At 33.2% G+C, this 18914-nt stretch overlaps 1 protein-coding gene across 10 annotated transcripts in view; it reads left to right on the top strand.

Annotated features, from left to right (window-relative positions):
- The window catches only part of CHD9 (chromodomain helicase DNA binding protein 9), a 228889-nt gene that overhangs the window by 154215 nt on the left and 55760 nt on the right, over positions 1-18914 (top strand). For all 10 annotated transcript variants that reach the window (XM_020873089.2, XM_020873088.2, XM_020873093.2 and 7 more), the window contains 9 exons: positions 2452-2598; positions 3502-3570; positions 3653-3708; positions 4357-4474; positions 7816-7902; positions 8133-8270; positions 11245-11366; positions 14506-14749; positions 18543-18719. In XM_020873089.2, coding sequence (XP_020728748.2) covers positions 2452-2598; positions 3502-3570; positions 3653-3708; positions 4357-4474; positions 7816-7902; positions 8133-8270; positions 11245-11366; positions 14506-14749; positions 18543-18719 — 1158 coding nt within the window. The remainder of the gene's footprint in view (positions 1-2451; positions 2599-3501; positions 3571-3652; positions 3709-4356; positions 4475-7815; positions 7903-8132; positions 8271-11244; positions 11367-14505; positions 14750-18542; positions 18720-18914) is intronic.

Genomic DNA, 18914 nt, shown 5'->3' with positions numbered 1-18914 from the left:
GTTATCATAATGAAGTATTTAGTCATTTAAGAACATAATGTTTCTGACCTCTTATGTAAAGTGCCGTTGATTGAAGCCTTTAAAACATTGAGGAAAAGTTAGTAGAAAGAAATTTGAAGAAATAGTTTGTCACTTTTAAATTGTCCTTTGAAAAATACTATGGAGAAAAAGAAAGCCAGAGCAACCCACATTAGCCTAAAATATGGGCATTCAAATTAGTTCTGTATTTTTAAGGTAGTGGAACTGTTATATAACAGAGAAAGCTAATTGGTAAGAGTGCACCTTACTTCTCTTTGCCTAATATGTATCTATATGCTCAAATGGAATTTAAGTTTTAGTGAAATCAGTTGTAAAACTACAAAAAACTCACAGTATTTTAAATTACTCAGAGAGTGATAAAAATCTTCATAGAATGAGGGAGCAGTTTACAGTATGTGGCTCTTATTCCATCTTGTAAAGAATTACCTGAATGTGCACGTTTGTGAGTTAAACTGATTCTTTCAGGACACTTGTTTACTACTACTTACTAAGGATTGTATACGGCATTTCAAAGTACCTGACCTAAGTGATCAGAAAGGAAACTTTAATGCTGAAATCATCTATAGAATCTTCTAGAAGTGTACCAAATTATTACCAGACTTCATTATATAAACTATTTGTGCCTAGTGAGACATAACATTCATAATATATGTTATTGTTAGAATAATAATTGTCCTGAATGGTTATTAAATTAATCTATTTTTGAGCATTAAGAACTGATGCCTGTAATAGAACTCCAAACATTTCTTTAGCCTAGTACTAGAGATCCATAGACTTTTCTCTCCCAAAGAATAATAAATGTTTCGTATCTTTTCCAAAAGAGGATGTGGGAGAACTGGGTTTTTATAAGTCCCTTGGGCTTCCTCAGGTGGTTCAGTCAAGAATCCTCCTGTAGTGCAGGAGCCCCCAGGAGATGCAGGTTCAATCCCTGGGTCAGGAAGATCCCCTGGAGAAGGGCATGGCAACCCACTCCAATATTCTTGTCTGGGAAATTCCATGGTCAGAGGAGCCTGGCAGGCTACAGTCCGTGGGTTTGCAAGAGTAGGACATGACTTAGCAAGTATACAAAAGCTAGAGTGAACTCCCCAGCCTTTATGGGCTTCCCTGGTGGCTAAGATGGTAAAGAATCTTCCTGCAGTGCAGGATACCCATGTTCAGTCCCTTTTATATAATTTTTGTATGCCACCTTCCGGCCTCCCATAGTGACAAAATTGTCACCTTGAGTTCTGCAAATATGAATATCTTCATGGCTAAGAGATGGTGACCCATCCTAATGGAAGCATGGAGTTTTCTACTACATTTGGCTGAGCTGCCTCACCACAGTAGTGCCTTTCTTTCTCTCAGTATTCCACTGCTTTCAAGAGAAGAGGCACTGCAGCCTTTCTGAATACAAATAAATTTGTCCCCACACTGCTTCTCTGATTCAGGTTTGTTATGGCAATGGTAGTATGAAAGACCTACCACATTGAAGACATTGGCAGAAACCAAAGGGAGAACACATGGGTTATTCTGTTAGCTGCATTTTGGGGAAATGTCATGGGAGTTACTAAATACACAGAAGAATAGTAAAAGGAAGAAGGAACAGTTGACTGAGGCACCTCCATCCATGGGATTTTAGGGAGGTATGCAAAATTAAAACTAAGTCCTTTGGGATTGTCAAGCAATTGTGTAATTTGTTTTTTAGTGGGAACATAAAATATTAGACTTTTAGGGAGGTAAGTAAAGCCATGTGCATTTGATACTTGCTTTTAAATTATTTAGATTATTTTAAAATCATGTTACTACACAGAATACTTTCTGAAAAGCTTTCTTCCATTTTTATGATAGTGTTATTTATTTTTAAGGGAAGCTAGTAAAGGCAGTAAAACAGTGGTTCCTCCTTCATTCACATTTAATTTTTTAGTAGATTTCATCCTTTGTTATTTCATGTATCTCTTTTAAAACATTTTATGTTATTTGGTTTTTTTCTGTTTTAGACACAGGTTCATGGGCTTTGTGTCAAAGTTTTAATTTCTTTTAGTTTTATGCCCCTGGTTAATTATTAAACCAATATTCATCGGTGACTTTCTAGGTTTGAAGCAAAAACTGTGCTAGTATTAATATTTTAAAATATGTGTTTCCCAATCTGTGAAATAGTTAAATAAAAAGACCTTTTTATTCTTAACAAATTCAAAAGAAAAGTAATAAAGGTATTATTTTTGATCATTCTTACTTGACATTTTAGGAAGTATAACTAAAGATAACTAAAGATTGCAAACCTTTGGCACAGTGAAAATTATAATCTTCCTTTAATTAAAAGTAAAAATGAGAAAAGATGAATGCAGAATACAGTTTTGCAAATTTAATGTACAAAATTGTCACATGACCCTTTAAAATAAATCATGTGAATATGATCCTTATCATTCATTACAGAAAAGAAGATCAAATCGACAAATTAAAAGGAAAAAATATGCAGAGGATGCAGAAGGGAAACAATCTGAAGAAGAGGTTAAAGGCTCTATGAAACTAAAAAAGAATTCAGCTCCCTTGCCTGGTGAACAGCCTTTACAGTTATTTGTGGTAAGACAGATTTTGGATTATATGACAAAAAACATTTTAAACCAATGTAAATTAAAAATCTTCATTATCTTTCCTCCTAAAACCTGCATCAACTTTTCCTCCTAGATTCCATATTATAGTTAATAGAACCATTCATTATTTGGATCAGAAACCTAGGTATTTGTTCTCTCTTTTTTTATCTTTACTTCATGGCATTCAATTTTTTGCCTCCTAAATAGATTTTCCTGTGACTCCTCCAAACTCCATGTTTTTTGTGGAGTGTTTGTAAATTACAAGCCCAATTACAGTACTTTTCTTGAAAACTCCTCTAATGGTGTCCTAAGTCAGAAACAAATGAAAATGCACTTTTTAGTACAGCTTATAAAGCCTTTCGTATGGATTTTTTGGCCTTATGTCCTTCCACTTCTCTGTAAACTCTCAGTCCTCTGGTTTGATAAACATAGTTGTCTGGATGCCATATTTTGACACCTTTATGTCTTTACATAGGCATTTTCCTCTTTGTAGAGTTCTTTTACTCTCCTTTATCTGGACTATAACCCAGCTATTCATTTCCTTGCTGAATCATCTGACACTTTGTTTTTTGTGTTTTTTTTTTTTATCTGACACTTTGAACAAGTAGTAATCTTGTCTATGCCAGAGCTTTCCAATCTGCAAAATGTAAACTATTGAGAATAATGCATAAGAGATTAAAAAGCCCAATATGTTTACTATGATGGTGATGCCAGTGATGTTGAGGACAGTAACACCAATTGATTTTTTTCATTTTGTATTTCTAGCATTTAACATGGTCCCTGATATGTTAAATAATTGTTTGTTGGATTTTAGTATATTTATAGACATACAGAGTGGCAGCTGAAATGTTTTCAGAATGTATCATCATGCTTTTTTTCTGCCTTCACATAGGAGAATCCGAGTGAAGAAGATGCTGCAATTGTGGACAAGATACTGTCTTCTAGAACTATTAAAAAAGAAGTAAGTAATGATACAGTACATTCTGTACTTTATATTGCATGGCCTGATTATAAAACTCATAATTATTGAATCTTTTTCTTAGATATCACCTGGAGTGATGATTGATACAGAAGAATTTTTTGTAAAATACAAGAATTAGTAAGTATTTGAGTTAGAAAAATAATAGAAAGATGATATTTAAATATGAATTAATATTTTGAACATGTTAAGTTAAATTATTATTTTTCTTTTATCTGTATTTTAAAATATTTTATTTGTTATTGCATGAAATTAAAAATCATTCAAAAGTGAATAGACTTTGAAAACTTTTCATGTTAATATTGAGTAGTTTTTTTTCCAGAAAACTACTTACTAACATCAAAATGCAAGAATATTTATAAGTGATGCTTTTGGAAATAATAGACATTTTCCATCATATTATACTGTTAAACTTTTCAGGTTTTGTTCAACTTTTTCTTATGCTTTGGTGAAAGAAAGTGTTTTAAATAAAATTACATTGCTTTCAAAACAAGTTTTCTTTCTCATCATGACAAAACTGTTATAATGAAGAAATGAATGAAAAGTCATGTGTTGTTATCCTTATGATTCAGTTTACCATTCTGTGTAGTGATCACAGTGGCTTTGTTTTAGAAATTATATGAGAGTCTGTCAACATTAAATGAGATGATGAACAGCATATTTGGAAAGTTGAAGATAATATTTTTAGAGGCCATGATTAAAAATAAATGTAAAAACAAAGCATGATTTTCTGTATCTTTCTAATATACTACTTTTATAAAATTTTAGCTCTTATCTTCACTGTGAATGGGCCACAGAACAGCAGCTTCTGAAAGATAAAAGGATCCAGCAGAAAATCAAACGATTCAAATTGAGACAAGCACAAAGAGCACACTTTTTTGCAGACGTAAGAAGAAAAAGACTATTATGTGTTGAACTCTGAATACATGTCGTATTATGTATCAAAAACTTAAATATTATTCATTTTAATTCTTAGGCTTCTACTTTTGATATTTGACTATAAATGATATCTGCATATTCCCCCCCCTAAATTTAGCTTGTGAGTGAAATAGCTCAGTAGTGTCCGACTCTTTGCGAACCCGTGGACTGTAGCGTGCCACGCTCCTCCGTCCATGGGATTTTCCAGGCAAGAGTACTGGAGTGGGTTGCCATTGCTTTCACCAGAGGATCTTCCCAACCCAGGGATCAAACCCGGGTCACCGCGTTGTAGGCAGACGCTTTACCGTCTGACCTACCAGGGAAGCCCTAAATTTAGCTTGGAAAGTAGCTAAAACAGAACACTAATAAATCAGAGTGGTAGATATGTCCTGTATTTTAAAGTTAACATTTATTTCAATACCTTTTAGAGTTGAATGTGAGTATATTAATATCTTAAAGTATTTTATCAGCAAACTTATTCAAGTAATGGTGACATAGCAAATAAATGAAAAAGAAGATTTTTCAGTATGTGAGATATTACATATTTTCTCTATCAGCTTTTGTGTATGCATGAACAGAACATCATTGGAAAAATTCATTAACCTTTCCAGGCCTTTTTAAAAAGTCAGATGTCCTTCCTTGCTCTAAACTTTTTAAATTTTCTTTTAATAGACTTTTTAGAGCAGTTTTATTTTTTATTTTTTATTTTTTTAGAGCAGTTTTAGATTCATCTAATTATTTTAACTTTTTATTTGAAAATTTTGGTACTGGATATTCCCACATATATTTTAACTAGATTCCCTAAATGTTAACATTTTACCATATTTGCTTTATCATTCACATTAATTCTTCTGCCTCTGTGCACCTCTCTCCCCCTTTCTGCCTCTCTCTCCCATGTACATAAATTTTTTTCTAAGCCATATGATAATTCTCAATTTCAGTATTTTCTAGAAGCATTTTCCCATAATAATAGTACAATTAACACTGACATGGTAATATTATCACATCTATAGACCTTAATTCATATTTCATTAATTGTTCCACTAGTACTTTTATAGCAAAAATTTTTTTAAAGTATGTTTATGCTTATTCTGATCCAAAGTCTAGTTCTGCAGTGCATAATACATTTAGTTGCCATGTCTCCTTTAATCAGTATTTTTTTGTTTTCCATCACTTGGACTTTTTTCTTTTTAAAGAATTTAGGTGGTTTATTCTGTAACATGTCCCTCAGTTTGGGATTGTCTTGATGTTTTCTCAGCTTCAGGTCATGCATTTTTTTTAAATGAACACTATAGAAATGATGCAGGAGCATTCTCAGTGAATCATGTCAGGAGGTATATGATACCTATTTACCCAATTACTGGTAGTGTTAACTTTAATCACTAGATTATGTTGATATCTTATGGCAGGTTTTTCCACCATGAAGCTATTTTTATTTCTTTGTAATTGTAAAGTCTACTTCAAAAATGTGTTGATTGAAATGACCTATCAACTTATGGATGCTGGTAGGTCCTCAAAAATTTCTCACTTCCTCACTCTGGTACCAAAATCTCTATTGAGCTGATGGGGCTTACCAGGTGGCTCAGTGGTAAAGAATCCGCCTGCCAGTATGGGAGATGCAGAAGATGCGGGCTTGATCCCTGGGTCGGAATGATCCCCTGGAGAAGGAAATGGCAACCCATTCCAGTAGTCTTGCCTGGAGAAACCTTGGACAGAGGATCCTAGTGGGCTTCAGTCCACAGTCACGACTTAGTGACTGAGCATGCACAATGAGCAAAAGATTTTAGAAGTACTTAACTAATAATCTTTTAATTTTTCCTGAAGGTTAATTTTTTTTAATGTGCCTCAGGTACAAGATAAACCAGAGCTGTGCAGATTTTCTTAGAGTACTTTTTTACCATTCTGTTGTTGGGTAGTGCTCTTTTATTACCAAGTGTGTCTTGTACATGGAGATGATAGTATTGATCAGGAATGGATTAAGATAATGAGGAGAACTAAAGGCAGAGCCATGGAATACTGTAACATTTAGAGGTTAAACAGAAGAAGAGATGCAGCAAAGATAACTGAGATGGGCTTTGGAAGTAAGGCTTTCAGGCATGATTACGAATCAGCTAAGTAGACAAGAGAAGCAGCAGCGATCTATTCAGAAGAGAGAAAAATAAGAATAAAAACATGAAGGTGTGACAGAACATGGAATTTGAAAAGCATGTGGTTTTGTACTTTTGAAGCATAATATCTGGGGTGTGGCTGTGTCAGGCAGTAGGAGATGAGGCTGGAGGAAGATGTTTGAGCCTGTTTATTCCACAGAAACTAATGTGGGCTTGGTTCCCAAACGGGAGAGTCAGTAAAGAATTTGAAACAAGGGAACAATATGTAAGATTTATATTTGAGAAAGAGTGGGAACATGAATCAAGATAATCAGTAGCAAACATCAGAAGGTAGTGGAGGACAGAGGAGCCTGGCGTGCTACAGTCCATTGGGTCGCAAAAAGTCAAATATGACTTAGCTACTGAACAACAAGGGTGAAAATAAAGGGAGGCAAAACAGTAGTTGGTGACCAGTTAGGAAGTTATTTGTAAAGATCCAAGTAAGAAGACCTGAGACAGTGAGAATGAGGAAGGAGGAGCCGATTTGAGTTATAAACAAAATTAGAATCTGTATGAATCAACGAGTTCAGGGATGTGGGGGATGAAAGAAAAGAATCTGAGACGACGTTTCTGTTGCTGGCTTGTGTAACTGGGAGTAGAGTGCAGCATAACGTCGGTGCTGTGTTGGCCATTAGCCCAGTTAGAAACTACAGGCAGAAGTACAGGTTGAAGTGTAAATGAGTGTAGTTGGGTGTGAGGTAGCTCAGACAGTGCGTTTAGTTAGGTAAGGGGGTCTTGAGCACAAGAACCACCTCCAGATAGTGTTTGATACAAATTAGAGAGGAGCCTTCAGGTCAGGTGGTTGGTCTTGGACCTGGTTACTGCTGAGAAAAGTAGCACAAGAAAGGTAAAGGAAAGCCTCTTTTCCAACTAGGAAATTTTAAAGGATATACCTTCTAGAGTAACTTACTTGTCTGAGGTACCTTATTTTTTAGTGCTTTTTAGTTGAGTTTTTTTGTACATAACTTGGTGATTCATAGTACAGACAAATCATAGAAATCTTTTAGAAATTAAAATGGAAGTATTCCATTTTTTGATATTCAGTTACAGTCAAACTGAAGTCTTTGTTCTATAGTGAATAGCTAGTAATAAATTTGTCTTCATTTCACTTTTATTTTTCTACTCCTTTGTCAAATATCAATTAAGTTACTTTTAATTTTAGATGGAAGAAGAACCATTTAACCCAGACTACGTTGAAGTAGACAGAGTGTTAGAAGTCTCTTTTTGTGAAGATAAAGATACTGGCGAGGTAAATATTTGGTAGAAATACTTTTTGAGTAAGTAAGAAAAATCTAAAACCTTCCAGGTATTAAAACATTACTTTTTTAAAGGTAATGATCTAAAAACACTAGACAAAGTTTCATAAGTTTTTACCAGTAAAGATTAATATATTTAAATTGTTTCTGGGGATTCTCAGTTTAAACTGTTTCTTACTATTCTTTTTCAAATTAATAAAGTGAAAAAAACTTTCTTTTACAGCCTGTTATTTACTATTTAGTAAAGTGGTGCTCATTACCGTATGAAGATAGTACTTGGGAACTAAAAGAAGATGTAGATCTTGCAAAAATAGAAGAGTTTGAGCAATTGCAAGCTTTAAGGCCTGACACAAGACATTTGGTAAGAATATGCCTTTATCATCATGAAATCTTATCACTTCCTTAATCAAGAGGTGTAGTGTGATTTTGAATTTAGTCTGGTGTGCATTTAATGCTATATTTTTAAAATGACTATATAGTAAATAAAATTACTGCTTAGTATTGTATATATGTTAATTTAACTATTCCTCTATTAGTGGATACTCCAGGTTTTTTCTATTCTAAACAGTGCTACATTGAAACATGGAATCCTTTATAAGTGAAATCAGAAGTTAATATAATTGTTTGGTCAGAACATATGTGCATTTAAAAGTTTTGATAAGAAGGGACTTCCCTGGTAGTCCAATGGCTAAGACTCCATGATCCCAGTGAAGGGGGCCTGCATTCAGGGGCCTGTGTTCAATCCCTTGTTGGGAAACTAAGATCCCGCGTGCTACAATGACTACAGCAAAGAAGATCCCACATGCTGCTGCAGCTAAGACCTGGTGCAGCCAAATACATTTTAAAAATATTTTTTAAATTTTTGATAAAGTATTTCATTTTAAATTTCCCTCCAGAAAAGTTTCAAATACTTCTACTTCATCTTGAATTTACTCAGGTCATTTATAAAAATGTCAAGGATATCAGTTTCAGCTCTAAGCAGTGTTATTAATTCTCTGTCAAAGAAAAATCTTTAATATATCCCCCTTTCCCTTGCTTTCTGTAAACCATATATTTCTTTATAACTGAATAGTTCTTCTACTTTCATAGTAGCTTTATTTTTAGAAAAACCTTTTGTATAGAATATTACTAAAGATCCACATAAATTAAGTACACTGGTTTCTTATTGATTCATCCTTGTCTCTCCTTGCTTAAAAAAAAAAATGAATCAGTTATTGATTTTTCTAGAGAGTTTCTAGAGTCTCTGATTTTTCAGAGACTACAGAATTCTAGAAGGTTATATAGCAAGTTGTGTTATTTTAATAATTACATATTTTTTTACTTAAAGCATAGGATTGTTACCATGTGAATCCAGTTTGCAGAACCAACCAAAAGAAATTCACAAAAAGATATACTATGATTTTAATTAAACATTTTGGCCAGTCCTCTTTCAAATGTAATTTGGTCACAGAAATTTCTTCACTAAAGAGGGATTTGATATATGAAAAGACTAGAGGAGATCACTTTTCAGTTAGAATCAGAATTAAGGAAGGCTGCTATGAAAAGTGTGGAGATGTAATATAAAAGAAGGAAGTTAGTTGTTCCATGGAAGAGACCATATTGTTTTTATAACAATTTTTTTTGTCTGGTTGTCATTTTATTTTCTGGTCTTCTTAATCTGTCTCCCAATAATACCCATAGTTTGTTACCAAGAGAATGGCAGCTCACCTCTATTCCTTTTGTCTTCCAAGTGCCTTTTCTTGAGCCAGGAAAGGAAAGTGTTCACTAATTCAGGGAGAAGCAGTCTAAAAGGTATTATGAAGAGGAAGAATTTTCTTTTTGGGGTGAGGTCCATATTTCAGTGGTAAGCTGATCTTTAGCCTTATTAAGTAAGCTGTTTCTTAGATAGGTGGTTGTCCGTCAGAGGTGCTTATCAGTACCACTTTGGAACTTTTCAAAAATTAGAGGTGCCTAGTTTCTGTTTCCTGGCTCCAGAATCAGAATATCTCTGAGTGGACCCCAGGTGTTAAAAGTCGATTTTGATGCACATGGTGGGAAGAGCCACTGCCTTAGATACATTTGTAGTCTTTGGTAATGTAGCCAATAGAATTAATCCCTTTAGTTAAAGTAAAATCAATTTGACAACAGTGCTAGTTTATCAAAGTCAATATAGGAGGTAAGTGATTTTTTTTCTTTTTGCCAGTCTATCATTAGATAAAACAACGTATAAAACATGTAAAGTATTTTTGAACAAATGAAATTTGTTCCTAAACTAAGGAAATAGTGATTGGATTACTGAAAGGAAAATTACTGGAGAATATTATTTCATGTGGAAATTATTTTAAACAATAATTTAAAATACATTATAGTTAATTATTTTAAAGTTCATTGGCTACTATTTAAGAAATTTTTTTTTTTTTAGTAAACCCTGAACACTTCATATTTGGGTCTATTGTAAGGTAGTACTTTTAAAATTTATTTATAGTTGTTTCTACAATGTAGAATACAATTTTCTGTATACTCATCTTATGCAGTGTTGGTAAAATCACTTATTAGTTTGTATTTTTTCTAGATTTCACAGGATTTTCTGGATAGTCAAATTATGTCTTCTGGAAATTAATAAAGTTTCACTTCCTCCTTTTTAATCTTGATGACTTTATTTCTTTTTCTTGCTTGATTACTCCTATTACAACCTGTAGTACAGTGTTGAATAGAAGTGATGAGAGTGGGCATCCTTGCCTTTTCTGATTTTAGGGAGAATGTATTCATTTTTTAACCAGAACATATAATAGATGGCTTTTTCATAGATGCATCTTATTAAGTTGAGGAAATTTCCCTCTATTCAAAATTTAATTAGAGTTTATTTATTAGTAATAAACACTGGAGTTTTCAAATCCCCTTTTTTATATTGATCTGAGATTATCATAGATTGTTTTAGTCTGATCAACACTGATTAATTTTCAAATTTAATCCACCTTCCATGCCTGGGAAAAACCGCACTTGGTCATGCTGTATTACCCTTTTTATATGTTATTAGATTCCATTTGCTAAAATTTTGTTACGAATTTCTTATCTCTGTTTATGCAGGATATTGGTCTCTAGCTTTCTTGTAATGCCTTTGTCTAATTTCATTATCAGAGTTAAACAGAATGATTGGAGCCTATGCCTTCCTCTTCAGTTTTGTAGAAGAGTTTATGTAAAACTAATTTGGTCCTTAGATGTTTGTAAAATTTCATGATGAAGCCATACAGTGTTATTCTTCTGTGATTATTTTAAAAACAGTGCTTTTACCATGTATGAGATGTATGGAAAATGAAAAATTCTGAAATACATCATTCATTTGTTTTTCCACAAAGGATCGTCCTCCTCCTAATATTTGGAAAAAAATAGATCAATCCAGGGATTATAAAAATGGCAACCAACTCAGGGAATACCAACTGGAAGGACTCAACTGGCTCTTATTTAATTGGTACAATAGGTATGTAGTATGTATTAATAAAAAAAATTTTATGTGTGTTTTAAAAATGTGTTCCAGAATATATTAAGTAAAATTAATACTAATGTTGCTACATTATTACTATCATGCAGTCTTCATTATTGAAAGAAAAATTGTGGTTACCTCTGGAAGATAATGTACATTTTAATTTAGAATTTTGACTACAGTTGCTTCCCTTAAGTATGTAGCAATCCATATAGAAGAAAGTTGATATATTGATTCATAATCAAATTTGAAATACCTTTCTTAATTAACATCATCAAACATCAACCATGTTATTCAACTTTCACTACTGTCTGCCAGTAATTGAATCTAGTTCCTAAGGTGTGAGCAGTTTCATATAAAGAGTTAGATAAGTCTGTAATGTACATCTTCAAGGAAGCAGATTTTCAGTAATTGATAAGGAATAGAATACAAGATTCTATAAGAATCAATATAAGAACCTAGTAATGAATTACTCCCACTTACTATTAATTTTCCAAACTGTTTAAAAAACTTTTTGGAATATTATGTCACCTTTTTTTAGTGAGATGGAAAATTAATTGCAAAAGAAGTAAAAAATGGTTTCTTGATTGATAAAGAAGTCTGATTATGTATATAAGAGTAAATGAAGGTACTGTTATTAGTAATGGTAGCAAAATTTTATGACACTTATTCAGAATCATTTTTCTGTGTTTTAATTGTCACATGATTCTTCTGTTTCACTAAGTAATAGTGAATCATGAGTCCATGGCAATGGTGCGTCCATCAACTCCGTCAGATGGAGTTAGGGGGATCTGTTATCCCACACAGTGCTCTTTCCCCTTGTTTATATTTTCTAATTGCTATCATTTTTCCCAAGAGAATCTTCTGATAAAATAGTCAACAAAATTTTAATTGTCTTTTATCAGTACGCTTTCTCAGTTGCTTGTTTTAAATTTATACCATTTTCCTGAAACACTTTATCAGAACCCTACCCCCTTCACTCTCTATATTTGACTGCTTCTTGGACAAGTCTAGGACCAGTAGTTGAATTCATTCAGATTGTTGCCTGCTCTCACACCCAAGCCTAAATATGTATCTCCAGCCTTAGCCATTCATGCCTCTGTCCTATCAGAAGTTAAACGGTGCCTCCCCAGAACCAAGACTGATGCTACAACCTCAACTCTTGACAGGTTTCTCATCCAGTCTTCAGAAACTCACTTCAATCACTTAATCAGCCTTCTCTGTTGTATCTTCAAACTATCCCATTCCCTTCAGTCTGTGAACAAATTTGGGTTTAACCTATATATAAAAAATTTAAAGGAAAGGATTAATCTTCTCTTAGCTCTGTTTTTCCTCTAGCTACCTTGATCCCTCTTTGTAACTTCCAAGGTAGAGGTCTAGGAAGTATAGCCATCATGAACTCTTCCTGTTTTCTTATCTCCAATTCTCCTTAAACCTGTCGTTTGGATTTTAATTCTGTATCATCTCTGAAACTCTTAACTTTCCAATCCACAATGTTTTTTTAGCCTTAAATTGTTGTCTCTGCTGCACTGGCTAGTAGTTCTAGTCCTTTTTTAAACTTTTCTCCCATTCTCACTTCCAACCGCTTCCATAGCGTTAACACTCCCAGCTCTCCTCTGTAACTATTCCTTTCAGTAGTCTTTGCTGGTTCTTCTTCATCTGCCTACCCTTTCAGTGTTATTTTTTCTTTCCCGTTTGATTTTTTGCTGTCTTCTCATATTACATGTTTGTTCTGCCTAAGCCAAACTTTATACCGCCCCCACCCTCTGCCCCTGTGTCTTCACTTAGCAGCAACATCTCTAAGGTGTTAATTCAAGCCCATATTTGTTTGCTTCTTGATACCTTAATGTCTATCTCAGTGATATTTTAAACACAACAAATTCACAATTAGCCTTATTCTTTGCTGTTTCCTCTGTATCAAACTTATTCTTCCATATTTTACATGCTGGTTAAGATTAATACAACTTACTCAGTCACCCAAATTTAAATCTGACTGTCATCCTACACTCCATATATCTGATTGATCATTAAGTCCAGATCATTCTAACCTGTGGTTAAGTTCAGAATCAGTTTTCTCTTGATCCCTCCTACCTTAGTCCAAAGGTCCACTATTCTTTGGTGTATTATTTTGGTACTTTCCCAATTACTGTCCCAACTTCAAGTTACCTCACCTTCTAGTATTCCCGTGGCACCAGAGTCAGCTTCAGGTACAAACCTAATCTCATCAGGTTTCTTTAACAATTTTAAGTGACTCCCATTCTCAATAAAATGATGTCCATAACCTGTATTTATAACCCCTGCTTATCTTAGTACTATCCCTTCCTTTACCATTCCCTCAAAACCATATTAAATTATTTGTTGCCTCCCAGTTAACCGTATTCTTTACACTTGTACCCCTTTGTTCTGCCCTCTGGCAAAACCCTGCTCATTACTGACCTCCTCTCTGAAGGCAGTCTTACTTCTCTCAGCTCTTCTAGACGCAGTTAGATACTTACTCACCTGAGCTTCCATAATGAACTTAACACTGATGATTCTTAATTGGCCATATATCACAATCATCTGTGCAGCTTATTTTAAAAATTTCAGTTGCTTTTATCCTACTTTGCACATTGAATCAGAATGTAAAGGAGAAGGCCATGGATAATTGTTTCTTAAGGTGTTCCAGTACATAGCCAGAATTGAAAACCAGTTCTTTGTTTGTGCTTCTGTGATAGCACGTTGCATGACTATTTATTTATGTCTGCTTTTCTAATAGATGCAAGCCCCTGGAAGGCAGAGAACATGTTCTTTATATTTATATATATGTATATATCCCTGAGATAAGAAGGCGTTTAATAAATGTTTCCTGAATAACATTTAGTTTGTTTTGTTCTTGCCATTTTGTTCTTTTAAAAACTCAAGTATCTTAAGAGGTGGTATCTTTATTTTGGAGCTACAATAAATCTATAGTTTTCCCTTTGCAGTACTATAATAAAATTATAATCTTTAACCAAATCTGCACTTCAGAAACTTTCACGTTTTTTTAAATGCAAGTATTTTAACCTAATCTCTCTGCTTTTTTTATATATATCTTTTAAGACATTGTAGTATACAGAAAACCCAAAATATACGTGGGTAATATATTTGTTTATTTCAGACGAAACTGCATTTTAGCAGATGAAATGGGTCTTGGCAAAACCATTCAATCAATTACATTCCTCTACGAAATCCTTCTGACTGGTATAAGAGGACCTTTCCTGATTATTGCTCCACTTTCTACTATTGCAAACTGGGAGAGAGAATTTCGTACGTGGACTGATGTTAATGTTGTGGTTTATCATGGGAGCCTGATTAGCAGACAGATGATACAGCAATATGAGATGTACTTCAGGGACTCACAGGTGTGTTGCTGGTGATTTTGTTTGTTGTTTGAAAGGTCACATTTTAAAAAGATAAGCATTACATATTAATTACTTCAAATTTGTGATAGATTTTAATTGCCTACTTAGCTCTTAGTTTGATCTCTTTGTTCATCATATTTATTTTACAATAAATTTTAGTAGCTGAAGAAAGAAATGACAAAAGTAGGCAAGTTCACACTGTAGTTCACTGAAAGGAAGTGTGCTGATTTATACAAACGTAAAAATTTGATTTTATACTTAAATTTTTAGCTAGAATAATTGTTTTACTAGTTGTTTTAAATACACATTAAATTTATTTTAAAAATAATAACTGTATCTTTGATCATCTTCTAGTTTTTTCCCTCCATTTAAAAAGTTACTTCTTCAGTGACCACCATGGGTTTGAATGCCCATTGAGGTGAAACCATTGGTTGTCTTGTGTGTTCAGTTTTGATGTTAGACATTTTGGGTTGTTTTGTATACTGGTACACACATACCTCTGTATCTTTCTTCCCTTGCTTTGATGGTTTCTTTCTTCTCCATATTCTAGAAGAATATTTTCCATTTTACCTTGACCACTTAACTCTTCAGGAAGGAATACCCCTTTTTCTGCTAAATATACAGATCATAAAATTAAGATGACATTATATGAAAGAATTTCCTAGCAGAAGGTTAAGTTTAGAAAACATGAAATGTCAAGTTGCAGTTTTGAGTAGTAGTTTGACTCTTCTTAGGTAAAACTTTTACTGAGAAATAAGAAACAAAGTTAACTAAAACACATTTCACACAAAATTGTGCTGTTTCGTTGGAAAAGATTATGGCACTCTGCCTCAGTATAGCATCTTAATATTTTATTTTCTTTTACTGATTCTTAAAATTTTATAAGGATCATTAGAACATCTGGCCAGATCATGAGATATGATATAGGTTAAGGTAAGATAAAGTGCATAGCCTTTTACCTTTGCCTACCAATTATAACTGATTTTCTACTTATTTGAGGCTGAATATCAGTAAAGTTAATTGATTTTGTTCCTTTAACCTCATTTTTCTTCTACTTTAATGTTTGAAACAATTAGATTTCTATGAAATTAGGCATTTCTGTAATCAGTTCTACTGAAAATTATCAACTTTGCATTTTTGGAGCCTATGACAACTTAAGTTGTTTGATTTCCTTCCATAGTGTTTTATTAATCTTAATTGCATATTTGTAGAATTTTAGAGCTGTAAGATATCGTTAAAACCATTTAAAGGTATTTTTAAAATACTAGAAGTTTAAGAGATTCAATATGTATTTCATGAATTTGTTATAAATGTGATAACCAGAAAGCTGAAAGATTCCTGATGTGTTATAAACTGAATAGTATGTATTAAGTTATATTTTATGGTAAATGTTATACATTCTAGAATATTGTGTGAAGGGTTTAAAATTTCAAGAGTTAAGGATGTCTCATGTAATGAGATAAATAGATCTACACTTTAAATATAGAAATAACTTTCAGAGTTAACTCTTTCAAATATTTTTTTTAATAAGTTAAATGAACAAGTTCTGCTTTTTTCCAGGTTATTAAATAATTTGAAATCACAGAAATGGGAAAATTATGCTGTAATTTTCTGAATTGCACTGGAAAAAGTAACAGATAATAACACTAATATCTACAGACATTTATTATTTACCATGTGCCATGCATTATGCTAAACAGTTTACACGTAGTATTTCACATAATCTTTGTAATCTCTACCTTGTAAATAGGTGATATCTTCGTCATTTACAAATAAGGAAGCTGAAGTAAAAAGAAATGATATGGTTTTCCCTAAAATCATAGAGCAAAACTGGTATTAATAAACCCAAATCAGACTCAAGAACCTTTGTTTTTAAACAGTACAATATCACTGTAACTGAATGCGTCGTATCCTGGGTTTTTAGAGCTGTATAGACTTATATTTTGTGCCTATTCTAATATTCTTCTGGAGTTATTGTTCAGCTTAATGGCCAGTGTATGCAATCAATATGAATTGTTGTAAAATTACCATAATTTAAGTTGATAGGAATTTAAAAACCTAAATCAGATCACATGATCTTTCTTAACTGACTTCATTTCTCCTAATAGTTTATAATTTTCAATGCCATTTAAACATTCTCTTCACTTGGAATCTAGGACTTTATTCTGGCCCTGTATCACTTTCCTTTTGAAGCCCTCTTTAAGTGATTCCTTCTTGTCTTATCTAAACTTGGGGGTGACCCAGGGCTCAGTCTTCTACTTTTTATATCCACACTCATTCCATCAGATTTCATTGGTCACATGACTTAATTACCATCTGTACTGCTGGAATCTCCCAAATCTAGATCACCAATTCTAACCTCTTTCCTAAATTCGAGTCGTATGCAAATGCCTACTCAGTTACTCCACTTGAGTATCTAATAGACATCTCAAACATAACATGTCCCAAACTGAAATCCTCCATTTCCTCATGGTAGTAAATGGCAACCCCAGCTTCTAGTTGTTTGATCCCAAAAGTTTAGTCGAAACTTGAATCCTCTCTTAAACTCACCCCATTCCTATCCATTAGTAAATCTTCTTGGTTCTACCTTCAAATTAAATCCAGAACTGGCCTCCATTGATGATGGAGGCCTCCAAATCTCATGGCCTCCATTGATGATCTCTTGTTTTGAGTTACAACAACAGCCTCTCAACTGGTTTCTATGATCCTGTCCTTGGCCTTTTTCAGACTATTTTTACCAGAACAGCCAAGGAATTCTTTTAAAATATGTCAAATCATGATACTTCTTGTCTCAAAACCCTCTAATAGCTTCTTGCTCAAAAGTAAAAGCCAAGAGTCCTCACCTACAGCTTTCAAGACCCTATACAGCCTCATCCCCTCATTCACTGGATTTTAGTCTCACTGGCTTTCTTGCTAATATTTGAATACTGCTAAAGATATTCCCATGTTATGGCATTCACATTCTCTGTTTCTACCAAGAATGCTTCCTGGTCCAGATCTCTAGATATCAACATGCCTTCCTCCCTGATCTTTAGGACTTTGCTCAAATGTCACCTAGTGATGGCCTCCCCGCCATTGTAAATAGAGTTGGAATGGTCACCTCCAAGCCCATACTTCCCATACACTTCCCTGTGTTATCTGAGTCTGTGACCTTTATGACTTTCTAAAATGATTTCTTTGGTTTTGTTTTTTAATTTTGGGGTTTCTTTTTTCCTTAATGGCTATATTCTGTGTTTGAGTAATTGGAATGTAAGTTCCACTTGGATAATTAGTTTTGTCTGTCTTGTTTACTGCTATATCTCGTGCAACTAGAACAGAGTCTAGCACATAAACACCCAATAAATACTTGCTAACTCAATTATATGAGTGGCCAGTTTTTATATTTACTACTTATTTGCTATTATATGTGTGGAGTCATGGATATAAATAATAAACATAAACACTGAAATTTCTTTGACTAGATTTTATAATAACCATTTCTTTTTTGACTTAACATTGTTATTCAGATTGTTAAAAATTATAAAATGTCTTATCAAGGAATACTTTTTTGGGTATAATTAATTGTATCATTGTTTTGGCAAAATTTTTGACAATATTCTTGAAAACTACGGTCTAATACAGTTTTAATGCTAAGTTTCCTCATTTTAAGGGAGTATCTCTGCATATATAAAAATTTCTATGGAAAATGTTTTATAGCAAATGTTGTTAAGTGATTTGTATGCTAATTGATGGGAATTAAAAATTATGATCAAGACATTCTAGCAAATTATTACATTTGGTAATAAATTTCTAGGGGCGTATTATTCGAGGAGCTTACAGATTCCAAGCCATCATCACCACTTTTGAAATGATTCTTGGAGGCTGTGGAGAGCTTAATGCAATTGAATGGCGATGTGTAATTATTGATGAAGCACATAGGTTAAAAAATAAAAACTGTAAACTTCTAGAAGGTCTGAAGCTCATGAATCTGGTAAGTGACTTAATGTCATTTTAATAACTTCCATTTCTTAGCTACATGGTAAAAAGAGCTGGTGCCAAAAATGTATTCCTTTTTTTTTTTAATTTTAAAATACAGATTTCTAATTTCTATCTGATAATTAAGATTATTTTGCTTTAATTAGTAAGGGGAAAAAATCTCATCTGTTTTCTAAGACTGAAATTTTTT

Source organism: Odocoileus virginianus, chromosome 20, assembly GCF_023699985.2.
Source record: "Odocoileus virginianus isolate 20LAN1187 ecotype Illinois chromosome 20, Ovbor_1.2, whole genome shotgun sequence".
Lineage (NCBI taxonomy): Eukaryota > Metazoa > Chordata > Mammalia > Artiodactyla > Cervidae > Odocoileus > Odocoileus virginianus.
This window is presented reverse-complemented; position numbering and strand designations above follow the sequence as displayed.